At 48.5% G+C, this 26,339-nt stretch overlaps 1 protein-coding gene across 1 annotated transcript; it reads left to right on the top strand.

The window, feature by feature from the left end:
• The first annotated feature begins 350 nt into the window (after positions 1-350).
• fbl (fibrillarin) lies at positions 351-25,410 on the top strand. Its single transcript, XM_068018637.1, has 9 exons — positions 351-522; positions 4,398-4,529; positions 11,777-11,923; positions 13,717-13,811; positions 18,298-18,468; positions 18,622-18,754; positions 19,756-19,868; positions 22,078-22,223; positions 24,300-25,410. The coding sequence occupies exons 1-9, from the start codon at positions 513-515 to the stop codon at positions 24,325-24,327; spliced, it is 975 nt and encodes a 324-aa protein (XP_067874738.1). The 5' UTR covers positions 351-512; the 3' UTR covers positions 24,328-25,410.
• Positions 25,411-26,339: the final 929 nt, after the last annotated feature.

The following is a 26,339-nucleotide window of genomic DNA, read 5'->3' as shown; positions in this document are numbered from 1 at the left end:
GTGGTTCCTCTTCTCGTCCTGCTGACGGCGTCGTGCCTGGCGGATGCAGTTCCTCCTCCAGTCCTGTGGAGCGCGGGCTGTACGGGTTGGTGTAGTCCCTCCTCCAGTCCTGCAGAGGGCGGGGTGCATAAGAGGATGCAGATCCGCCTCCTGTCTTGCAATGGGCGGGATGTCTGGAGCATGCAGTTCCTACTCCGGTCCAGCAGAGGGCGGTGTGTATGGGAGGATGCAATTCCTCCTCCTGTCCAGCGCAGGGCGGGCTGCAGATGAGGGTGCAGTACCTCCTCCGCCTCGGCAGACGGCGGGCTGCACGGTAAGGTGTACTTCCTCCTCCCGTGCTGCAGAGGGCGGCGTGCCTGGAGGTTGCAGTTCGCCCTCCTGTCCTGCAGGGCGGCGCTGCAGCAGGAGGACCGGAAGTGCGGGGGCCTTGGCAGAAAGGCACATGTCGCCAACGGCGGGCCTGTGATCAGGCAGCGCGGCGGGGATTGGAGGAGGATCAGAATAGCAGCAGCATGAGACCAGGTGGGAGAGAGCGAGGGTCAGGGATATCTCAACGTAACACGCAGGCTTCACCCTGCACTCGAGGCCCAGGGCAGCTTTACTCTATCTAACCCCCGTACTGTACCTGTCCTGGGAGTGTTTGATGGGGACAGTGTAGAGGGAGATTTACTCTGTATCTAACCCCCGTACTGTACCTGTCCTGGGAGTGTTTGATGGGGACAGTGTAGAGGGAGATTGACTCTGTATCTAACCCCCGTGCTGTACCTGTCCTGGGAGTGTTTGATGGGGACAGTGTAGAGGGAGCTTTACTCTGTATCTAACCCCCGTACTGTACCTGTCCTGGGAGTGTTTGATGGGGGACAGTGTAGAGGGAGCTTTACTCTGTATCTAACCCCGTTTTTTTTTTTACTCTGTATCTAACCCCCGTACTGTACCTGTCCTGGGAGTGTTTGATGGGGACAGTGTAGAGGGAGATTTACTCTGTATCTAACCCCCGTACTGTACCTGTCCTGGGAGTGTTTGATGGGGACAGTGTAGAGGGAGATTTACTCTGTATCTAACCCCCGTACTGTACCTGTCCTGGGAGTGTTTGATGGGGACAGTGTAGAGGGAGATTTACTCTGTATCTAACCCCCGTACTGTACCTGTCCTGGGAGTGTTTGATGGGGACAGTGTAGAGGGAGCTTTACTCTGTATCTAACCCCCGTACTGTACCTGTCCTGGGAGTGTTTGATGGGGACAGTGTAGAGGGAGATTTACTCTGTATCTAACCCCCGTACTGTACCTGTCCTGGGAGTGTTTGATGGGGACAGTGTAGAGGGAGATTTACTCTGTATCTAACCCCCGTACTGTACCTGTCCTGGGAGTGTTTGATGGGGACAGTGTAGAGGGAGCTTTACTCTGTATCTAACCCCCGTACTGTACCTGTCCTGGGAGTGTTTGATGGGGACAGTGTAGAGGGAGATTTACTCTGTATCTAACCCCCGTACTGTACCTGTCCTGGGAGTGTTTGATGGGGACAGTGTAGAGGGAGATTTACTCTGTATCTAACCCCCGTACTGTACCTGTCCTGGGAGTGTTTGATGGGGACAGTGTAGAGGGAGATTTACTCTGTATCTAACCCCCGTACTGTACCTGTCCTGGGAGTGTTTGATGGGGACAGTGTAGAGGGAGCTTTACTCTGTATCTAACCCCCGTACTGTACCTGTCCTGGGAGTGTTTGATGGGGACAGTGTAGAGGGAGCTTTACTCTGTATCTAACCCCCGTGCTGTACCTGTCCTGGGAGTGTTTGATGGGGGACAGTGTAGAGGGAGCTTTACTCTGTATCTAACCCCCGTACTGTACCTGTCCTGGGAGTGTTTGATGGGGACAGTGTAGAGGGAGCTTTACTCTGTATCTAACCCCCGTGCTGTACCTGTCCTGGGAGTGTTTGATGGGGGACAGTGTAGAGGGAGCTTTACTCTGTATCTAACCCCCGTACTGTACCTGTCCTGGGAGTGTTTGATGGGGGACAGTGTAGAGGGAGCTTTACTCTGTATCTAACCCCCGTGCTGTACCTGTCCTGGGAGTGTTTGATGGGGGACAGTGTAGAGGGAGCTTTACTCTGTATCTAACCCCCGTACTGTACCTGTCCTGGGAGTGTTTGATGGGGACAGTGTAGAGGGAGCTTTACTCTGTATCTAACCCCCGTACTGTACCTGTCCTGTGAGTGTTTGATGGGGACAGTGTAGAGGGAGCTTTACTCTGTATCTAACCCCCGTACTGTACCTGTCCTGGGAGTGTTTGATGGGGGACAGTGTAGAGGGAGCTTTACTCTGTATCTAACCCCCGTACTGTACCTGTCCTGTGAGTGTTTGATGGGGACAGTGTAGAGGGAGCTTTACTCTGTATCTAACCCCCGTGCTGTACCTGTCCTGGGAGTGTTTGATGGGGGACAGTGTAGAGGGAGCTTTACTCTGTATCTAACCCCCGTACTGTACCTGTCCTGGGAGTGTTTGATGGGGGACAGTGTAGAGGGAGCTTTACTCTGTATCTAACCCCCGTACTGTACCTGTCCTGGGAGTGTTTGATGGGGACAGTGTAGAGGGAGCTTTACTCTGTATCTAACCCCCGTACTGTACCTGTCCTGGGAGTGTTTGATGGGGGACAGTGTAGAGGGAGCTTTACTCTGTATCTAACCCCCGTACTGTACCTGTCCTGGAAGTGTTTGATGGGGGACAGTGTAGAGGGAGCTTTACTCTGTATCTAACCCCCGTGCTGTACCTGTCCTGGGAGTGTTTGATGGGGACAGTGTAGAGGGAGCTTTACTCTGTATCTAACCCCCGTGCTGTACCTGTCCTGGGAGTGTTTGATGGGGACAGTGTAGAGGGAGCTTTACTCTGTATCTAACCCCCGTACTGTACCTGTCCTGGAAGTGTTTGATGGGGGACAGTGTAGAGGGAGCTTTACTCTGTATCTAACCCCCGTGCTGTACCTGTCCTGGGAGTGTTTGATGGGGACAGTGTAGAGGGAGCTTTACTCTGTATCTAACCCCCGTACTGTACCTGTCCTGGGGAGTGTTTGATGGGGGACAGTGTAGAGGGAGCTTTACTCTGTATCTAACCCCCGTACTGTACCTGTCCTGGGGAGTGTTTGATGGGGGACAGTGTAGAGGGAGCTTTACTCTGTATCTAACCCCCGTTTTTTTTTTACGGTGGTCTTTATACCCCAGGCCCCATTTATATTTTTCACATCGTGGGGGCCTTTATTCCTCAGGCCCCCTTTATATACATATTTACAGATTTAAAATAACTTTATTAAAACCAGATAAATCAACAAAAAACTCAAATTAAAATGCCATTCTCGGCGTCAACGATGCACTCCAGTCCCTGCGGTGCCCATCGGTCGCAGAAGGCCTCAAGCGTACCGGCGGACACCCCGTACTGTACCTGTCCTGGGAGTGTTTGATGGGGACAGTGTAGAGGGAGTTTTACTCTGTATCTAACCCCCGTGCTGTACCTGTCCTGGGAGTGTTTGATGGGGACAGTGTGGAGGGAGCTTTACTCTGTGTCTAACCCCCATGCTGTACCTGTCCTGGGAGTGTTTGATGGGGGACAGTGTCGAGGGAGCTTTACTCTGTATCTAACCCCCGTGCTGTATCTGTCCTGGGAGTGTTTGATGGGGACAGTGTAGAGGGAGCTTTACTCTGTATCTAACCCCCGTGCTGTATCTGTCCTGGGAGTGTTTGATGGGGGACAGTGTCGAGGGAGCTTTACTCTGTATCTAACCCCCGTGCTGTACCTGTCCTGGGAGTGTTTGATGGGGGACAGTGTCGAGGGAGCTTTACTCTGTATCTAACCCCCGTGCTGTACCTGTCCTGCGAGTGTTTGATGTCGTGACGATATGTGAAAGTGAATGCTATTTGTTACTGACTTGATCCAACATTGTCTTCATCCTGTTATTGGTGTTGCCATTGTTATGTTGTTAATGTGGATAAACCAGCACTTGCTGTCTGAACTGTAGCGAGTGCCTTCTACAGCTTGGGTCTCTTCCTCATCCTCTTTTCGGGTGAGGCATTCAAATCTTTCAGGTGGGTGTAAACGATCCCACAGACACTGTTTGGAAGAAGAGCAGGGGGGAGTTCTCCCCGGTGTCTTGGGGACAATATTTACCCCTCAACCAACATCAAGAAAAAAAAATGATCTGGGTCATTATCACATTGCTGTTTGTGGGATCTTGCTGTGTGCATATTGGCTGCTCTATTTCCTACATTACAACAGAGAGAATACACTGATAAAGAAAAAGTCATTCATTGGCGGTGAAGCAATTTGTGACGTCCTGCGGGGGGGCGAAAGGTAATGTGAACAGCATCAGCAATCTTGGACTGTTTCTCACCCTCTTCTGTTTTGTTTTGAAGGGTTCTCTCCACGTGGTGGTGGGGGTGGAAGGGGTGGTTTCGGAGGCCGTGGAGGTTTCGGAGGCCGTGGAGGTTTCGGAGGCCGTGGAGGTTTCGGGGGCCGTGGAGGTTTCGGTGACCGAGGAGATCGAGGTATTTGCTCACACGTCAACTATGGCTTTAACATGCTCGCGTCTAACTCTGAGTCCTACTCCACAGACCCATCATAGAATCACACAGCACAGAAGGAGTCCATTTGGCCCTTCATGCCTGTGCCAGCTCTTTGCAAGATCTATCCAATTAGTCCCCTGCTCTTTCCCCCCCATCACCCTGCAAATTTTTCCCTTTCAAGTATTTCTCCAATTCCCCCTTTTGAAAGTTACTATTGAATCTGCTTCCACCGCCCTTTCAGGCAACGCGTTCCAGATCACAACAACTCACTGCGTCAAAAAAATTCTCCTCCTCTTTCCCTCCCCCCCCCCCCCTCTGCTTCTTTTACCCATTATCCTCAATCTGTGTCCCTCTGGTTACCGACCCTCCTGCCACTGGGAACAGTTTCTCCTCATTTACTCCATCAAAAACCCCCTCATGATTTTGAACGCCTCGATTAAATCTCTGCTCTAAGGAGAACAATCCCAGCTTCTCCAGTCTCTCCACATTAACTGAAGTCCCTCATCCCTGGGACCATTCCAGTAAATCTCCTCCGCACCCTCTCCAAGGACTCGACACCCTTCAACAACTTGAAGGTAAATCCGTGTCAGAGCAGTGGGAGGGGTTCAAAGGGCGGATTTAAGGGGTTCAGAGTAAACGTTCCCATAAAGAAAAAGGGTGAGACGGCCAAATCTAGAGCTCCATGGATGTCAAGGAGCCTACAGGATAAGAGAAGGCAGGAAAGGAAAGCTTATGTCTGACACCGAGAAGTCAATACTACAGAAAGCTGAGAGGAGTATAGAAAGTGGAGGAGTGAAATCAAAAAGGAAATTGGGAAAGCACAGAGGGCATGAAAGAATATTGGCAAGCAAAATCAAGGTGAACCCAAAGAAGTGTTATCAATACATTAAGAGCAAGAGGATAACTAAGGAGAGAGTAGGGCCCATAAAAGACTAAAAAGGGAAACAATGTGTAGGCGTGGAGGATATTGGTATGGTTCTTAATGAATACTTTTCCGCCTCTTTTGTGACAATAGACGCATAGAAGTGTAGTAGGTAAGGCAGATGAACTTAGGGCTTGGATTAGTACCTGGGAGTATGATGTTATTGCTATTACTGAGACTTGGTTGAGGGAAGGGCATGATTGGCAACTAAATATCCCAGGATATCGATGCTTCAGGCGGGATAGAGAGGGAGGTAAAAAGGGTGGAGGAGTTGCATTACTGGTCAAAGAGGATATCACAGCTGTGCTGAAGGAGGGCACTATGGAGGACTCGAGCAGTGAGGCAATATGGGCAGAACTCAGAAATAGGAAGGGTGCGGTAACAATGTTGGGGCTGTACTACAGGCCTCCCAACAGCGAGCGTGAGATAGAGGTACAAATATGTAAACAGATTATGGAAAGATGTAGGAGCAACAGGGTGGTGGTGATAGGAGATTTTAATTTTCCCAACATTGACTGGGATTCACTTAGTGTTAGAGGTCTAGATGGAGCAGAATTTGTAAGGAGCATCCAGGAGGGTTTTCCAGAGCAGTATGTAAATAGTCCAACTCGGGAAGGGGCCATACTGGACCTGCTGTTGGGGAATGAGCCCGGCCAGGTGGTTTCAGTAGGGGACTACTTTGGGAATAGTGATCACAATTCCGTAAGTTTTAGAGTACTCATGGACAAAGACGAGAGTGGTCCTAAAGGAAGAGTGCTAAATTGGGGGAAGGCCAACTATACCAAAATTCGGCAGGAGCCGGGGAATGTAGATTGGGAGCAGGAGTTTGAAGGTAAATCCACATTTGATATGTGGGAGGCTTTTAAAGAGAGGTTGATTAGCGTGCAGGAGAGACATGTTCCTGTGAAAATTAGGGATAGAAATGGCAAGATTAGGGAACCATGGATAACAGGTGAAATTGTGAGACTAGTTAAGAGGAAAAAGGAAGCATACATAAGGTCTAGGAGGCTGAAGAAAGACGAAGCTTTGAAAGAATATCGGGAATGTAGGACCAATCTGAAACGAGGAATTAAGAGGGCTAAAAGGGGTCATGGAATATCTTTAGCAAACAGGGTTAAGGAAAATCCTTTTATTCATATATAAGGAGCAAGAGGGTAACTAGAGAAAGGATTGGCCCACTCGAGGACAAAGGAGGAAAGTTATGCGTGGAGTCAGAGAAATTGGGTGAGATTCTAAAGTGGTACTTTGCATCGGTATTCACCCAGGAGAGGGACATGACGGATGTTGAGGTTAGGGATAGATGTTTGATTACTCTCGGTCAAGTCGGCATAAGGAGGGAGGAAGTGTTGGGTATTCTAAAGGGCATTGAGGTGGACAAGTCCCCAGGTCCGGATGGGATCTATCCCAGGTTTCTGAGGGAAGCGAGAGAGGAAATTGCTGGGGCCTTAACAGATATCTTTGCAGCATCCTTAAACACGGGTGAGGTCCCGGAGGACTGGAGAATTGCTAATGTTGTCCCCTTGTTTAAGAAGGGTAGCAGGGATAATCCAGGTAATTATAGACCGGTGAGCCTGACGTCAGTGGTAGGGAAGCTGCTGGAGAAGATACTGAGGGATAGGATCTATTCCCATTTGGAAGAAAATGGGCTTATCAGTGATAGGCAACATGGTTTTGTGCAGGGAAGGTCATGTCTTACCAACTTAATAGAATTCTTTGAGGAAGTGACAAAGTTGATTGATGAGGGAAGGGCTGTAGATGTCATATACATGGACTTCAGTAAGGCGTTTGATAAGGTTCCCCATGGTAGGCTGATGGAGAAAGTGAAGTCGCATGGGGTCCAGGGTGTACTAGCTAGATGGATAAAGAACTGGCTGGGCAACAGGAGACAGAGAGTAGCAGTGGAAGGGAGTTTCTCAAAATGGAGACGTGTGACCAGTGGTGTTCCACAGGGATCCGTGCTGGGACCACTGTTGTTTGTGATATACATAAATGATTTGGAGGAAAGTATAGGTGGTCTGATTAGCAAGTTTGCAGACGACACTAAGATTGGTGGAGTAGCAGATAGTGAAGGGGACTGTCAGAGAATACAGCAGAATATAGATAGATTGGAGAGTTGGGCAGAGAAATGGCAGATGGAGTTCAATCAGGGCAAATGCGAGGTGATGCATTTTGGAAGATCCAATTCAAGAGTGAACTATACAGTAAATGGAAAAGTCCTGGGGAAAATTGATGTACAGAGAGATTTGGGTGTTCAGGTCCATTGTTCCCTGAAGGTGGCAACGCAGGTCAATAGAGTGGTCAAGAAGGCATACGGCATGCCTTCCTTCATCAGACGGGGTATTGAGTACAAGAGTTGGCAGGTCATGCTACAGTTGTATAAGACTTTGGTTCGGCCAAATTTGGAATACTGCGTGCAGTTCTGGCCGCCACATTCCAAAGCACCTACATCCTTTTGGTAGAGGGTGCAGAGGAGGTTCACCAGGATGTTGCCTGGTATGGAGGGCGCTAGCTATGAAGAGAGGTTGAGTAGATTAGGATTATTTTCATTAGAAAGACGGAGGTTTAGGGGGGACCTGATTGAGGTGTACAAAATCATGAGAGGCATAGACAGGGTGGGTAGCAAGAAGCTTTTTCCCAGAGTGGGGGATTCAATTACTAGGGGTCACGAGTTCAAAGTGAGAGGGGAAAAGTTTAGGGGGGATATGCGTGGAAAGTTCTTTACGCAGAGGGTGGTGGGTGCCTGGAATGCGTTGCCAGCGGAGGTGGTAGACGCGGGCACGATAGCGTCTTTTAAGATGTATCTAGACAGATACATGAATGGGCAGGAAGCAAAGAGATACAGACCCTTAGAAAATAGGCGACATGTTTAGATAGAGGATCTGGATCGGCGCAGGCTTGGAGGGCCGAAGGGCCTGTTCCTGTGCTGTAATTTTCTTCTATATGTAGATATTATAGTTAAGGAGTAACAGTGTGAAGTATTGGTTGTGATAAACATAGGGAGAGAGGAAGTAATAATGGGATTAGCATCCTTGAAAGTTGATCAATCACCAGGGCCAGATGAAATGTATCCTAGGCTGTAAAAGAAACTAGAGAGGAAATAGCAGAGGGTCTGACCATCATTTTCCAGTCCTCACTAGATACAGGTGTGGTGCCGGGGGATTGGAGAATTGCTAATGTTGTACTTCTATTTAAAAAGGAAGTGAGAGACAGACCAAATAATTACAGGCCAGTTAGTCTAACCTCAGTCGTGGGCAAATTATTGGAATCTATTCTGAGAAACAGGATAAATTGTCACTTTAGAAAGGCACAGGTTAATCAAGGATAGTCAGCATGGATTTGTTAAGGGAAGATCTTGTTTGACCAACTTGATCGAATTTTTTGAAGAGTAACAAGGAAGATAGATGAGGGTAGTGCAGTTGATGTGATCTACATGGATTTTAGCAAGGTCCCATGTGGCAGACTGGTTTAAAAACATAAACTCCCATGGGATCCAGGGAAATGCAGCAAGGTGGATACAAAATTGGCTCAGTGGCAGGAAGCAAAGGGTAATTGTTGACGGGTGTTTTTGCGACTGGAGGGCTGTTTCCAATGGTCCGCAGGGTTCAGTACTGGGTACCCTCCTTTTTGTGGTGCATATTAACCATTTGAATGTAAATGTAGGGGGCATGATCAAGAAGTTTGAAGATGACACAAAGATTGATCGTGTGGTAGATAGTGAGGAGGATGCAGGAAGATATTGAGAGTCTGGTCAGATGGGCAGAAAAGTGGCAAATGGAATTCAACCTGGAGAAGTGTGAGGTGATGCATTTGGAGAGGTCAGACAAGGCAAAGGAATACACGATTCATGGGAAAATACTGAGAAGTGTAGAGGAAGTGAGGGACCTTGGAGTGAATGTCCACAGATCCCTGAAGGTAGCAGGACAGGTCGATAAGGTGGTTAAGAAGGCACACGGAATCCTTTCCTTTATTAGCTGAGGTATAGAATACAAGAGCAGGGAGGTTATGCTGGAACTGTATAACTCATTGGTTAGGCTGCAACTTGAGTACTATGTGCAGTTCTGGTCACCGCATCGCAGTAAGGATGTAATTGTACTAGAGAGGGTACAGAGGAGATTTACGAAAAATGCAGCTATGAGGAAAGATTGGATAGGTTGGGGTTGTTCTCCTTGGAACAGAGAAGGCTGAGGGGAGATCTGATTGAAATGTACAAAATTGTGAGGGGCCTGGATAGAGTGGAGGTGAAGGGGCCATTCACCTTAGCAGAGAGGTCAGTGACAAGGGGGCATAGATTTAAAGTGAAAAACTTTTTCACCCAGAGGATGGTGGGGGTCTGGAACTCACTGCCTGAAAGGGTAGTTGAGGCAGAGACCCTCAACTCATTCAAAAGGAGTCTGAATATGCACCTCAAGTGCCGTAGCCCTGCAGATTACAGCGCAAATGCTGGAAGGTGGGATTAGAATCGGTGGGTCATTTTTCGGCCAGCACAGACACGATGGGCCAAGTGGCCTGTTTTTGTGCCTTAAACTTACGATGATTCTATAATCACGGCTGCTACTCCCAGTATTGGGGGGGGGGGGAGAGGGGTCAGGACTGATGGAGCGCCGCGCTGTCGGAGGGTCAGGACTGAGGGAGCGCCGCGCTGTCGGAGGGTCAGGACTGAGGGAGCACCGCGCTGTCGGAGGGTCAGGACTGAGGGAGCGCCGCACTGTAGGAGGGTCAGTACTGAGGGAGCGCCGCACTGTAGGAGGGTCAGTACTGAGGGAGTGCCACACTGTCGGAAGTGCCGCCTTTCAGATGAGACATTAAACCGAGGCCCCCGTCTGCCCCCTCAGGTGGGTGTAAAAGATCCCACGGCCACTGTTTGGAAGAAGGGGAGGGGGCGGGGGGGGGGGGAGTTCTCCCCGGTGTCCTGGGGACAATATTTATCCCTCAACCCACATCACTTAACAAAAAAAAACCCGATGATCTGGGTCATTTTCACATTGCTGTTTGTGGGATCTTGCTGTGTGCAAATTGGCTGCTGTGTTTCCTACTTTACAACAGTGAGCACACTTTAATAAGTGCTTTGATTGGCTGTGAGGTGCTTTGAGATGTGTTGAGCTCCTGAAAGGTGTGGGAGAAGTGCAGGTCTTTATTCTTTTTACTGTACGCTGAAGAATCGTCTTTCACCTGCTTTTCCCCATTGCAATGGGATTGAGCAGAATACTGGAGCGCATGTACAGTTGGATAACACAGAGTGACGTTTTAGATGATAATCCCAACCCTGCAGCCTTAGCCCTATAGATTCCCACATTGCAGGGTTTTCAGCTCGCTCTTTTGTCGTGCTGTGACTGGAAGCTGTGTTTCAGCCCTCACCCTGGCCATCACTCGTTCACCTCTCCGGCACTGGATGTGAGTCCTTTCCTCTTTTTTTTTGTAGGATTGATTTGGGGTTTCCATCGCCCCCATGAGGCTCGAGACAGAAGGCCTTGGGCTCAGGTTTGCACTATCGGACTTCTGAAGCAAGTGTAGTTTGACTCTGAAGTCATGTTTGCCTGAAATGTTCAACTGTGTCTTTTTAACCGCCAAACCCAACTATTCCAACATTCCCCTTTCCATATTCCCTTCTCCCACTTTCTGTAAACTTCCACTCAAAGACTCTTGCTGCCCCGTGTCCTAACTCGCACCGAATCCCGTTCCTCCCCGTCACCCCCTGTTACTCGCTGACCTACACTGGCTCCCGGTCCGACAACACCTCCATTTTAAAATTCAAATCCCTCCATGGCCTCCTCATTTCTTCCGCCTCCTCCCTATCTCCGTAACCTCCTCCGGCCCCTACGACGCTCCCTATCTCTGCGCTCCTCCAATTCCGGCCTCCTGCGCGTCGCCCGATTCCCATCGTTCCACCATTGGCCTCCCTCTCCCTGCTCCTTAAAACTGAACTTTTGGTTGCGTGTCTAATATCTCCTTACATGGCTCGAGGTCAGATTTTTTGAATCCGCTCCTGTGAAGCGTCTTGGGATGTTTGACTATGTTAAAGGCAAGTTTCTGTTGCCTGTTTTGGGAAGAGCAGAGATTTCAGTGGAATCCTGGCGAAAGAAGTTACTCTTGATCAGCAGCACTGAGGAGAGGATTGACTCTTGGCCCATCTCAGAGCTGTGTTTGGCACCTCACTGGTGTGGAATTGACCGCTGTATTTCTGGACAGCCGGCTGGGAGGGAGGGAGAGAGGGATGTTGTGCTGGGGTTGTATTTGAGTGTCCTGATGGGCAGAGCTCCTGGTCTGTGCTGCACGTTTGGATTTTACTGACTCAATATGTTTCCAACAGGTGGTGGTTTCAGATCTCCCGGAGGACGAGGAGGAGGTGGCCGAGGCAGGGGTGGGGGGCGAGGAAGAGGAGGAGGAGGAGGTCGTGGAGGAAGAGGAGGATTCCGAGGCGGAGTAAAGGTGACAGTGGAGCCACACAGGCATGAAGGTGGGTGATGCCGAGTTACGCGGGTACTGGGGTCAGAGTGCTTCCTGCCGGCCTCTTGTGTGTGTCAGGAGATTGTGGTTGCAAGATCTACTCTAAAGACCCAGGCTGACACTCACAGTGCTGTGGGAACACCACACTGCCACAGGTCCATGGACTCCAGGCTGACACTCGCAGTGCCGTGGGAACACCACACTGCTGCAAGTGCTGACTTTTGGATGAGACGTTAAACCAAGAGTCAATCTGCCCTCTCATAGAAACAGGAAGAGGCCATTCAGCCCCTCTAGTCTGTTCCACCATTCGGTGAGATCACAGCTGATCTATTTGCTAACCCTGGAAGAAATTCCAAAGCTCTACCACCCACTGCGTGCGTGTGTGCGTGGAACTGTCCAAATTCTTGGGAATAGCCGCCAAGTTTGTGTGATCTCTCCTTGTAATGCAACCTTGGTGTCCAGTTATCATTCTGGTCCCCAATCTAGGGTGGGTGTCAAAGATCCCACGGCCACTATTTGGAAAAGAGCAGGGGGACTTCTCCCCGGTGTCCTGCGGACAATATTTATCCCTCAACCAACATCGCTGTGATCAATATCGTATTACTAGAATAAAATACTGCAGATGCTGGAATTCTGAAATAAAAAACAGAAAATGTTGAAAATACTCAGCAGGTCTGACAGCATCTGTGGAGAGGCAAATGGGGTTAACGTTTCAGGTCTGTGACCTTGTGTCAGAACTGGGAAAGGTTGGAGATGTAACAGGGTTTAAAAGTCGGGGAAGGACGGGCAGAGGTGGGTCATCGGGAAGGGGGCAGAGGTGATTCAGTGCTGAAAGGGATGATGGCACAAGGCAAAAGGAGATGGTAATGGGACAAGTGAAGAAACAAAAGAATATGTCTAAGGCAGGTGTAAGGGGTCATAAGCAGCTCCTGCTGACCAAGAAAGTGGGAGCAGTGGTCCTGATGCTGATCGTCATATCGCTGTTTGTGAGATCTTGCTGTGTGCAAATTGCCTGCCGCGTTACCTATGTTACAACAGCAGCTGCACTTCAGAAACCGGAGGAGGAGTAAACCATTCGGCCCATCAAGCCTGCTCCGCCATTCAATACGATCATGGCTGATCTTGGGATTCAATTCCACTTTCCTGCCCACTCCCCATAACCCTTGATTCCCCAAGATACCAAAAATCTATCTGTCCCAGCCTTAGACATATTCAACGATGGAGCATCCACAGCCCTCTGGGATAGAGAATTCCAAAGATTCACAACCCTCTGAGTGAAGAAACTGCTCCTCTCAGTCCTGAATGATTGACCCCTTATTCTGAGACTGTGTCCCTGTCTTCTACCTTCCCCAGACAGGGGGAAACGATCTCTCGGTATCTACCCTGTCAAACCCCTTCAGAATCTTGTATGTTTCCATGAGATCCCCTCTCATTCTTCTAAACTGCAGAGAGTATCGGCCCAATTTACTCAGCCCCTCATCCTAGATCAACCCTCTCGTCCCAGGAACCAATCTAGTCAATGCCTCCAATGCAAGTATATCCTTCCTTAAATATAGAGACCAAAACTAGGCACAGTACTCCAGATATGGTCTCACCAAGCAATTGTAAGAAGAGTTTCTTATTCTTGTACTCCAATCCCCTTGCAATAAAAGTTAATATGCCATTTGCCTTCCTAATTGTTGGTGTATCTGTTGATTGCTTTGGGATACCCTGAGGTGTGAAAGGTGCTGTGGAAATGGGAGAGATGGGGTCCGCATGCTGGGTCCTGTGACTGACTGACTGCCTGCTGTCCTTTCTGCTCAGGTGTGTTTATATGCCGTGGGAAGGAGGATGCTTTGGTGACGAGGAACATGGTTCCAGGAGAGTCCGTGTATGGAGAGAAGAGGATTGGGGTGGAGGTGAGCCTCTCTTCCTGTATAGTACGAGGGCACTGGCCAAGCTGGCTCCATACGAGGGGATATACACTCCTGCTCCTATTTCTTATGTTCTGCTCTTTTCCCTGTAGCCCTGCAAATTTTTTCTCTTCAGATAATTATCCAGTTCCCTTTTGAAAGCCACGATTGAGAGTGAGATGGAGGCAGATTCAGGCAGTGCATTCCAGATTCTGCATAAAGTTTTCCTCGTGTTGTCATTGCTTCTTTTGCCAATCGCCTTTAATTGGTGTCTGCTGGTTCAGGATCCTTCCACCAATGGGAACAGTTTCTCCCTATCTACACCGTCCAGCCTCCTCCTGATTTTGAACACCTCTATCAAATCTCCTCTCCAAGGTGAACAGCCCCAGCTTCTGAGAGAGGGAGATAGAAGAACAAATATGTAGGCAAATTTCTGAGTACAAAAACTATAGGGCAGTAATAGTTGGGGATTTCAACTACCCCAATATCAACTGGGATACAAACAATGTGAAGGGCACAGAGGGGACAGAATTCTTGAACTGCATTCAAGGGAACTTTTTTTAGCCAGCACGTAACAAGCCCAATGAGAGAGGGTGCAATTCTAGATTTAGTTTTCGGTCATGAAGCTGGGTAAGTGGATGACGTAGCAGTGGGTGACCATTTTGGAGATAGTGACCATAATACAGTAAGTTTTAGCATAATCATGGAAAGGGACAAAGATAAAACAGGAGTAAAAGTTCTAAATTGGGGGAAGGCAAATTTTAAGAAACTGAGAGGTAATCTAGCGAAAGTGGACTGGATACAGCTACTTGAAGAAAAATCAGTGGGAGGCATTCAAAAGCGAGATTCTACAGGCACAGTGTAGACTTGTCCCCACAAAGGTAAAGGGTGGTACTGCCAAATCTAGAGCCCTCTGGTTATCTAGAAGCTTACAGGGTAAGTTAAAGCAGAAAAAGAAAGCTTATGATCACAAAAAAACTTAATACTTTAGAAAGCCTAGAAGAGTATAGAAAGTGCAGGGGTGAAGTAAAAAAAGAAATTAGAAAAGCAAAGAGAGGACGTGAAAAATTATTGGCAGGTAAAATCAAGGAAAACCCAAAGATGTTTTATCAGTACATTAAGAGCAAGAGGATAACTAAAACCTACCCTTTCCTCTCAGCGATGTACAAAGGAACTTGTGTGTGGATGCAGAAGATGTGGGCAGGGTTCTTTAATGAGTTTTTCCTCTCTCTTCACAAAGGAGAGGGTTGATGTAGACATTGTAGTAAAAGAGGAGTGTGAAATATTAGATACAATAAGCATAATGAGAGGAATACTAGAAGGTCTGACATCCTTGAAAGTGGATAAATCACCAGGGCCAGATGGATTGCATTCCAGGTTGTTAAAGGAAGCCAGGGAGGAAATATTGGATGCCCCGAGGATCATCTTCAAATCCTCACTGGATACGGGCGAGGTACCAGATGATTGGAGGTCCGCAAACGTTATACCACTGTTTAAAAAGGGTGCGAGGGATAGGCCAAATAATTATAGGCCAGTCAGTCTGACCTCGGTGGTGGGTAAATTATTAGAATTAATTCTGAGGGACAGGATAATCTGCCACTTAGAAAGGCATGGATTAGGGATAGTCATTATGGATTTGTTAAGGGAAGGTCATGTCTTACTAACTTAATTGGGTTTTTTGAGGAAGTAACAAGGAGGATCGATGAGGGTAGTGCAGTGGATGTGGTCTACATGGATTTTAGTAAGGCATTTGACAAGGTCCCGCATGGCAGACTGGTCAGTAAAATGAAAGCCAATGGGATGCAGGGGAATGTGGCAGGTTGGATCCAAAATTGCCTCAAGGCCAGGAAACAAAGGGTAGTAGTCGACAGATGTTTTTGCGAATGGAAAGCAGTTTCCAGTGGTGTTCCACAGGGCTCAGTGTTGGGTCCCTTGCTGTTTGTGGTATATATTAATAATTTGGACTTAAATGTGGGAGGCATGATTGGGAAATTTGCTGATGACACAAAAATTGGCCGTGTAGTTGATAGTGAAGAGGATAGCAGTAGATTCCAGAATGATATCAATGGTTTGGTTGAGTGTGCAGAAAAGTGACAAATGGAATTCAATCCGGAGAAGTGTGAGGTAATGCATTTGGGGAGGGCAAACAAAGCAAGGGAAGTTATACAATAAACGGGAGGATGTTGAGGGGGGTAGAAGAAGTGAGACACCTTGGAGTGCATGTCCACAGGTCCCTGAAGGTGGCAGGACAGGTAGATAAAGTGAAGAAGGCATATGGAATGCTTTCCTTTATTGGCCGAGGTATAGAATACAAAAGCAGGGATGTAATGCTGGAACTGTATAAAACACTGGTTCGGCCACAGTTGGAGTATTGTGTACAGTTCTGGTCACCACGTTACAGAAAGGACATAATTGCTCTGGAGAGAGTACAGAGGAGATTTACAAGAATGTTGCCAGGGCTTGAAAGATGCAGCTATGAGGAAAGATTGGATAGGCTCGGGTTGTTTTCTTTCAAACGGAGGAGGCTGAGGGATGACTTAATTGAGGTATACAAAATTATGAGGGTCCAGGATAGAGTGGACAGGAAGGACCTGTTTCCCCTAGCAGAGAGGTCAGTTACCAGTGGCCACAGATTTAAGGTGATTGGTAGAAGGATTCGAGGGGACATGAGGAAAATCTTTTTCATCCAGAGGGTGGTGGGTGTCTGGAATTCACTGCCAGGAACGGTGCTGGAGGCAGAAACTCTCAATTCTTTTGAAAGGTACACTTGGACATGCACCTGAAGTGTCGTAACCTGCAAGGCTATAGACCAGGTGCTGGAAGGTGGGATTGGATTGGGCGGCTAGTTTTTTCAGCCGGAACGGACATGATGGGCAGAATGGTCTCTTTCTGTGCCATAATTTTTCGATGGTTCTCCAATCTATCCACATAACTGAAGTCCCTCATCCCTGGAACCATTCTGGTGAATCTTTTCTGTACTCTCTCTAAAGCCTTCACATCCTTCCGAAAGTATGGTGCCCAGAATTGAACACAATACTCCAGTTGAGACTGAAGCAGTGTTTTATAGAGGTTCAGTTATAACTTCCTTGCTTTTGTACTCTATGCCTGTATTTATAAAGCCGAGGATCCCGTGTGCTTTATTAATCACGTTGTGCTTCCACCTTCAATGATTTGTGTACATATACTCCCCAGGTTCCTCTGCTCCTGCACCCCCTGTAGAATTGTACCCTTGATTTTATATTGCCTCTCCTCGTTCTTCCTATCAAAATGAATCACTTCACACTTTTCTGCATTAAATTTCATCTACCCCCTATCTTCCCATTCCACCAGCCTGTCTATGTCCTCTTGTAATCTATCACTAGTTCACAATACTTCAAAGTTTTATGTCATCTGCAAATTTTGAAATTGCGCCCTGCTCGCCCAAGTCTAGGTGATTTAATATAGATCAAGAAAAGCAGGGGTCTTATACTGACCCCTAGGAAACCCAATGTATACCTTCCTCCAGTCTGGAAAAACAACTGTTCACCACTACTCTCTGTTTCCTGCCACTCAGCCAGCTTCATATCCATGCTGCCACTGTCCTTTTTATTCCATGGGCTTCAACCTTGCTGATAAGTCTGTGATGTGGCACTTTATCAAACACCTAATGGAAGTCCATGTACATCTCATCAACCCTCATCAAAAAAACTCAAAGCAATTCAGTTAAACACAATTTGCCCTCAACAAATCTATGCTGGCTTTCCTTAATTCATCCACATTTGTCCAAATGCCTGTTAATTTTTGTCCTGGATTATTGTTTCTAAATCTGAAAACGGAAAATGCTCAGTAGGTCTGGCAGCATGTGTGGAGAGAAAAGCAAGAGTTAACATTTCAGGTCTGTGACCTTTTCATTAGCATTGGAAGGAATTGGTTATTTAATGGTTTATGAGCAAGCGTTGGACTGTGGTCGGGAGGAAAGAACAGAGGGGGAGCGGGGGAAGGGCACCAAAGATTCCGTGTGAAATGGGATGATGATACGAGGCAAAAGTGGGTGGTAATGGGATAAGTAAAGAAACGAAAGATGGGCCCAGAGGAGGTATGAATGGGTTCAGTGGTATAGCAGAGGGGGAGGAAAGCATGGAAGATCTGGGAGAGGGGACAGGGTTGCTACATCCTGGTGTGTGGCAGCGGAAAGACGAGTGGGAATTCTCCAGCCCTCACCTTTGCTCTCAGTGGCTACATCATCGGGGGTGGGGGTTGGACGCTGCATCACAGAAACTGTGCCCTTTGCACACTTTGGTGTCTGTGTTCCACATGAGCCTCCTGCCCTCTAGTGCTCATTTCCGATGAGGAAATGGGAGTGATGGTTGAGCTCGATATTACAGCTGGAAAGAGGAGGTGCTGTTCCTAGAGTTCACTTGGAGCAGGGGAGGGGGGAGGAGAATGGAAGTAGCAGTGTTCTTCACGTGGGCTACCCGTGTGGCGTTGACTGTGGATGCTGGTATTTTTGCAGGAAGCAGAGACGAAGATTGAGTACAGAGCGTGGAACCCTTTCAGGTCGAAACTCGCGGCTGCGATCCTCGGTGGCATCGACCAGATTCACATCAAGCCCGGAGCCAAAGTGCTGTATTTGGGAGCAGCGTCCGGCACCACTGTTTCCCATGTGTCGGATATTGTGGGACCTGTGAGTAGGCAGGAGATTCAATGCTGTGTTTAACTGGTCTTTGCATGGGGGGGGGGGCGGGGGGGTCTAGTTGGTCGTGGAGCGGGGTGGGGGGATAGAGATTCAGGGTCTGATCTCTTTTTTTTTCTCTCTCTCTTTCTCTCGCACTGACAGGATGGCTTGGTTTACGCAGTTGAATTCTCTCACCGGTCTGGCCGTGATCTCATCAATGTGGCCAAGAAGAGAACAAACATCATACCGATCATCGAGGATGCCAGGCACCCACACAAGTACCGTATGCTCCTGGGTAAGCTGGGGTGGGGCAGTGGGAATAGAACGGGGGAACAGTTTCACCTCGGAGAGCTGCCTTTGAGTGCAGCCCCTGTGTCAATAGAGCCCACGTAAATTGCGTTTGTGACCGTCTGAATACAAGGAGCCATCAATATAAGACAGTCACTAATAAATCCAATCGGGAATTTAGGAGAAACCTCTTTTCCCAGAGAGTGGTGAGAATGTGGAACTCACTACCACAGGGAGTGGTTGAGGTGAATAGTATCAATGCATTTAAGGGGAAGCTGGATAAACACGAGGGAGAAAGGAATAGAAGGATATGGTGATAGGGTGAGATGGAGAGGGGGTGGGAAGAGGCTCGTGTGGAGCAGATGGGCTGAATGGCCTGTTTCTGCACTGTAAAATTCTATATTACTCGATGCGAGGACCAGGATAGGGTGAGCAGCTCCTGCTGAGACCACCTGCCTTATAGGCTCTAGTGCAGACTAGGGACCTGGTGATGGGTATAGAGCCTGTTAGTGAGTGGGGCCTCTAGGAAGCCCTTCCTAACATCGGTGCATCCCTGCATTGGGAACAGGAGGAGGCCATTCAGCCCCTCCAGCCTGTTCCATTCAGTGAGGTCATGGCTGATCTGTGACCCAACTCCATATACGCACCTTTGTCCCATAACCCTTTGGTTAATAAAAATCTATTAATCCCAGATTTTAAATTAACAATTGGTCTAACATCAATTGCCGTTTGCGGAAGAGAGTTCTAAACTTCTACCACTCTGTGTGTGTGCAAGCGTTTCCTAATTTACTCCTGAAAACTCTGGCTCTAATTTTTAGACTCTGCTCCCTAGTCCTAAACTCCCCAACCAGTGGAGATGGGGTCGATAGAGAGAAACCTAGTTCCCCTTAATATCTCCTTCCTAAGGTGTGGGTCTCTCAGTAACTCCAGGTGTGGTCTAACTAGGGCTATGTACAGCTGAAACATGATTCTCTCCCCTTGTATTCCCATCTTGTGCTTTGTCCTCAGGAATGGTGGATGTTATCTTCGCAGATGTGGCACAGCCAGACCAGTGCAGGATTGTGGCACTCAACGCACACCATTTTCTCAAAGTGGGCGGCCACTTTGTCATCTCCATTAAGGTGAGCCCAGCTCCTCCTCCAAGTCTGAAGGGTTGGTGAGTTTGAACAATGCTATAAGGGAGCCATGTTTTCCCTTCCCCAGTCCCTTCACTAATCACACTGAAGATCCATTCACCAACATTCTCAACTCCGTAAGGGTGCGTGTCTCTGCAAGGGCGCACCTCACACGTCCCTTGAAAGAAGGAAGTGCAAAATGTGCATTTGTACACGCTATCTCCTCATGGAATGTCCCATAAACTTTACAGTCTGAATTACATTTTGGCAGTAGTGACTGCGGTTGTGTAAGCAAATGCAGCAATCAACTTGTATGGGACAATATCCAAATAATTTTTTTAATGGTGTTGGTTGAGAGAGGGATGCTTGTCCAGCCCACCCATGAACTGCCCTGTGCACCCAATAGTGCCTGAGGATTTGTAAAATTCACCTTGGTTTAATGGCTTTTCTGAGCAACAGCACCTCTGCCACTGCAGCACTCCCTCAGTACTACACTGAAGTGACAGGCTCAATTAAGCACTCTAGTCTCTGGATCGTGGCTTGAACCCTTCCTCTGGTGGGCAGTTCTTGATAATAGAGAGTGGACATGAGCTGTGGGAGGGGAGTGAATGGGTGGGTAGAGTCAGTGATGGGGGAGAGTGGACATGGGCTGTGGGAGGAGAGTGAATGGGTGGGTAGAGTGAATGATGGGGGAGAGTGGACATAGGCTGTGGGAGGAGAGTGCATGGGTGGGTAGAGTCAGTAATGGGGGAGAGTGAATGATGGGGGTGAGTGGACATGGGCTGTGGGAGGAGAGTGAATGGGTGGGTAGAGTGAATGATGGGGGAGAGTGGACATGGGCTGCAGGAGGAGAGTGAATGGGTGGGTAGAGTGAATGATGGGGGAGAGTGGACATGGGCTGTGGGAGGAGAGTGAATGGGTGGGTAGAGTCAGTGATGGGGGAGAGTGAATGATGGGGGAGAGTGGACATGGGCTGTGGGAGGAGAGTGAATGGGTGGGTAGAGTGAATGATGGGGGAGAGTGGACATGGGCTGTGGGAGGGGAGTGAATGGGTGGGTAGAGTCAGTGATGGGGGAGAGTGAATGGGTGTGTCGAGTCAATGATGGGGAAGAGTGGACTTGGGCTGTGGGAGGAGAGTGAATGGGTGGGTAGAGTCAATGATGGGGGAGAGTGAATGGGTGGGTCGAGTCAATGATTGGGGAGTGTGGACATGGGCTGTGGGAGGAGAGTGAATGGGTGGGTATTTGGGGGAGAGTGGACATGGGCTGTGGGAGGAGAGTGAATGGGTGGGTAGAGTCAATGATGGGGGAGAGTGAATGGGTGGGTCGAGTCAATGATTGGGGTGTGTGGACATGGGCTGTGGGAGGAGAGTGAATGGGTGGGTAGATTCAATGATGGGGGAGAGTGGACATGGGCTGTGGGAGGAGAGTGAATGGGTGGGTATTTGGGGGAGAGTGGACATGGGCTGTGGGAGGAGAGTGAATGGGTGGGTAGAGTCAATGATGGGGGAGAGTGGACGGGTGGGTAGAATTGCATGTGAGTGGGTGATGGGCGTGTTCACACACTGACTTTGGTTGGAAATGATTGGATGAGGTTCTGTCCATTTCGTCTCAAGTCTGTTTGCTTCTACATTTGAAATTTTATGGGGAAAAATGTGGATTATTTTTTGAATAAAGTATCCCAAACACATTTAGTGTAAGTTTTTTTTTTAATAACCTTGTCACAGCAATTCCCTAGGCTGCTTGCTGTTCTTGCATTCAGATAAAGACCCATTGCACTGTCTCCTACACTAATTCATTCTGTCCTGCAGCTGTAAAACTTATCGCCTCGCCCGGACTTCCCTTCCTACAACCTGAGGGTGTCTTTCTGCCTACTGTTTGCAAACAAGGGGCCCTGCCCTCTGGGTCTCAGAACCTCGCCCGATTACCTGCCCTCTGGGCCTGAGTTGGCCATGTTGCTACACTTTTTCACTGGTAATCTGGCAGTCACTCATGAGGCTTTGGTAGTTATCCACCTACTTGAAAAGCGGCTGAGTGCCATGTCTGATGTGGCAGGGCATTGATGGTACAGCCAGGGATGGTAACTAATGAACCTGTGCCCACAGACAGGAATTACCTGTACATGTCTCTTGGAACACTGGGATGTAGTGCACTTGGCCTTGCAGTCACCCCATCCCCTCTCCCCTAATGTCTTTGTGTTTTTTTTTTCCCTCCAGGCAAACTGCATTGACTCCACTGCACCCCCCGAGGCTGTGTTTGCAGCAGAAGTGAAGAAAATGCAACAGGAGAACATGAAACCCCAAGAGCAGTTAACGTTAGAGCCCTACGAGAGAGATCACGCTGTTGTTGTAGGAATATACAGGTGTGCATGTCGTTACATTACTCCTGTCTTATTGGGGAAAGGAGAAGAGTGCTGCTAGTGCAGACTGATGGGGTTTGGGGCATAGAATGCTCTTCAGTTTCTTGCTGAACAGGATTACGTTTCCTACAACACTGACTGGGCTTCGGAAGTGCACTTTGTCCACGAGACGCTTTGGGATGTCCTGAGGTCTGGAAAGATGCTGTAGGAATGGGAGCCTCTTTCTTTCAGAACCAGTGGGGAATGTGCACTCGCCTTGAGAGGGTTCTGAGTTCATGTTGAGTGGGTTCCAACTCGGGCACAGAGTATTCCCTCCTGTTGGATAAAGGTTGAGTTTAGTTGGCCGTGTGTACCTGGGATGTGAACGTCATCTCTGAGGGGTGTGCAGGTCATGTAGAGATCAGCTGTGGTCTGATTGAATGGTGGAACAGGCTTGAAGGGCAGAATGGCCTACTGTTCCTAACAGAGATCTGAGACTCACTGAATCTTCCTCTGAAGTTGTCCAATGTTGCCCCCACGCCCTGTTATTTGGTGTCTTCACCCATGATGTGTTCAACTGCACCATTCTAAGTGCTGGTGAATTGCAGTGCTGCTTCTGCTGGATGATGGATTTCACCTGAACACCTAGTGTCCTCCACACAATGTCTGTGGTGTTAGTGATGTTGATTGAGGGATGGGGGGGGAGGGGCAGAAACTTCCCCCTGCCCTTCTTACAAATAGTGGCCGTGGGATCTTCCACACTCACGTGAGGGGGCAACCAGGGCATTAGTTTAATACCTCATCTGAAAGATGATCCCTCTGACAGTGCAGCACTCCCTCAGTACTGACAGTGGGCAAGGGAGCCTAGATATTTTTTTTTGTGTTCGGGTCCTTGCAGTGGGTCTTGAACCCACAACCTCCAGGCTGAGCCAGCGCCGAGTACAATTTGATTCCGATCAGTTTGAGCCAAGACATGGCCCTGCATGGAGGAGGAGTGGAAGTGGTTACGAACTGCCTCAGCCACTGGTGCCTGGGAAGGGGTCAGGCGGGGTGGGGTACATTTTGTTGTCTGATTTCTCCCGGGTCTTTCTGCAACCAGAACATGCATGTGGCTCAAAGCTTTTGATGCAGCTACCTCCTGACCTACGCTGGTAGGCAATTTATTTTTCTTATTCTTTCATGGGATGTGGGCATCGCTGGCAGGACCAGCATTTGTTGCCCATCCCCAATTGCCCTCGACAACTGAGTGGTTTGCCAGGCCATTTCAGAGGGCAGTTAAGAGTCAACTGTATTGTTGTGGGTCTGGAGTAACATGTAGGCCAGACTGGGTAAGGACAGAGGATTTCCTTCCCTAAAGGATATTAGTGAACCAGATGGGTTTTTATGGCAATCAATGATAGTTTCACGGTCACCATTGCTGAGAATGGCTTTCAATTCAACATTTTTATTAATTAATTGATAATTAATTTGAATTCCACCTGTTGTCATGGTAGGATTTGAATCCATGTCCCTGGGACATTAGCCTGGGCTGCTGGATGACCATCTGCAACAGATTTAACAACGTGACAAAGCTGGTCTGTGGGGAAACGTGTGGGTGATGCGGGGCTAGAGCCCGGAGAGGGGGAATCATGGGAGAGAGAATCTGCCCTGTGTGACAAGTGGTCATTGAGTGCCCATGGGACCTATATAAACCCAACAGATTTCTGCCTTCAGAACAGGAGGGGGCTGAGACAAACTGCAGATGGGGGCAGTGTTTTGGGTGGGACTCGGCCCCTTCACTGCAGCTTCTAGCCTGTTGTCTTGCCCTCCCTACTGGACAAAGTTGGTCTCCCCTGCAGCATTTTCCGTGTTCACCTGTCCTCTGGTGCTGGAGGCCTGCTGTGCCTTTTCTGTCTTTCTCATCATCTGGGTACCTTTTGAGGGGATTTCAGTGCCTCATCACTTATGAAAATTAAACCAGTCCATGTGTTTTATTTACAGTAGATGCCTTTGTCTTAATCTGCATTTATTCTGAGGGTGTGTATATTGATTAATTGTCTGCTGAGCTTGCCGTGTGTTTATAGGGGAGTGCTGTTTGTGATGTTGATCTTTTCCTTGCAGGCCACAAGCCAAGCAGAAGAAATATTAACCCAAGATCAGAACCCGAGGACAAACAAGAAAAAAAACTTTTGCCAACGCACTGACTCTGGGATTCGATTGTACTAAATGATTCTGACTGGATCTCTGTGTGTGGAACTCGAACAATTTGCTGACATTTTCTTTTTAAATGCACGTGATTTTTCTTTTTCCCTCCCCAGCACTGTCCAAAAGCTGTTGAATTCTCAAACTCTTGCCGTTTGTAATATATTTTGGACTCTTCGGGGGTTCTGGAGGGGAGCCGAGAGAGAGAGGGGGTTTGTGGATTTGTGGGGCGTTCTAGCTTTTTAAATCAAACATTTTTGGGGGATGAACGGTGGGATTTGGGGTCAAGTTACAGGGTCTCGAGTGGTGCAAAGGTTTTGCTGAGGTTTAACCCCCGTGTCACTGGAATGAACATCAGGAATAGGAGCAGACCATTCGGCCCCTCAAGCCCACACTGCCACTCAATAAGATTATGACTGATCTTTGACGTCAACTCCACTTTCTTGCCCAATCCCCACGTCCTTGATAATGTTCATGAATGTGTTCATTGACGGAACATCCACAGCTCTCAAAGGAAGAGAATTCCAAAGATTCACGACCCTCTGAGTGCAGAAATTTCTCCTCGTCTCAGCCGCAAATGACCTGCCCCAACCCCACCCCCCCACTTCCAGACTCTCCAGCCAGGGAGAAACAGCCTGTCAGCATCTACTCTGTCAAACCCTCTGAGAATTTTACACAGTTCAATGAGATCACCTCTCATTCTTCTAAACTCCAGAGAATAAGTTGTGTCCGTTTGTGTTCTGTGCATCTGAAGAATGAGTGTGGATTCTTGGTCTCCATGTTAGAGGTACTGACACCTGATCATCAAACTGTTTACAAGCACACCAAGCTGTAGACTTGCCCTGGGCAATGTCCCACGTCCTTTTGTTAATTTTCACCCGGTTTGAAAGGTTTGTGGGTGAACCTGACTGAAGATTTTCCTGCGTCTGGCAGTAGAAGCCAACCCAGGAAACAATGTTGTGTCGTTGAGTTGCTAACAAAGTTACAATGCATTTTCTATATTAAAAAAAAAAAATCCAAAATGAACAAACTTGGGGGATGCAGTGTGATCTTCTGTTCTGTGGGTTCCCTGTCTTGGAATTTTCATTTGTGGAAAATTGTAAGAAGGTAGGGGGAGTAGGATTTATGGTGTGACCCAACTATCCCTCCCATTTCTGGATTTGAGTGTTTTCCCTTGGTGATAGTCCCCTCGCCACACTTGGGGTTGGGTGGGGGGGTGAAGTTGGGATGGTCCCAAGGTGAATGAGCTGGTTTGGCATGGAGGGGTTGTTTTGTGAATCCACAGTTTGCTCTCCTGGCTAACGGTGGCTCCTTTTTGAGAATGGGCTTCCAGCCAGTACTCAGCATAGATACTGGATATCTCTGCTGGAACTGTCCCTGTCGTCTCACTTTCCAATAGGAGGGTGGGGTCACTGGCGACCGATCGGGAGCAGGAATTGGGTCTGATTTTTGCTTTTGGTCCTCCCTCTAGTTCAGGCCTGAGACCCCCATTGAATCATTGCTTCTGGTGCCCTGGCTGAGCTCAGCTGAGGCACAGCCTTCCTCCTCTATCTTGCCACCGCACTCTTCCGAGATGGTTCAATATTCTGGGGTTGTGGATGCAGGAACCCTTCACTCTTGTTCGTTCTGATCCCTGGAATAAAATGTGGTAGATTAACCTTGTGCCCTCCAGTGGTGCTGCTGATTCCGTGGTCGTAGCCTGGTTTATTGGGAATATTGTTTGACCTTTTTACGCAAGACGCGCTGCTCGAGTCTTCCTTTTTTTAAGGAAGATATTTGAGTCTTTGGAAAGCACGCCAAGAGTGCTGGGACGCCACAGTGAGCGAAGACTCGCCTGTATCTCCAGTGCCTTGCTCCCTTTCGGGCCTAGCCACGACATCTGCTATCTGGCCTGAGCAGGCCAGTGACTTACTGCTAGGGTGAACCAAGGATGAGGGCTCCCCACCATCCTAGAGAAGC

Source organism: Heterodontus francisci, chromosome 39 (assembly GCF_036365525.1).
Source record: "Heterodontus francisci isolate sHetFra1 chromosome 39, sHetFra1.hap1, whole genome shotgun sequence".
Taxonomy (NCBI): Eukaryota; Metazoa; Chordata; class Chondrichthyes; order Heterodontiformes; family Heterodontidae; genus Heterodontus; species Heterodontus francisci.
The sequence above is the reverse complement of the archived record's forward strand: the minus strand, read 5'-3'. Positions and strand labels throughout refer to the sequence as shown.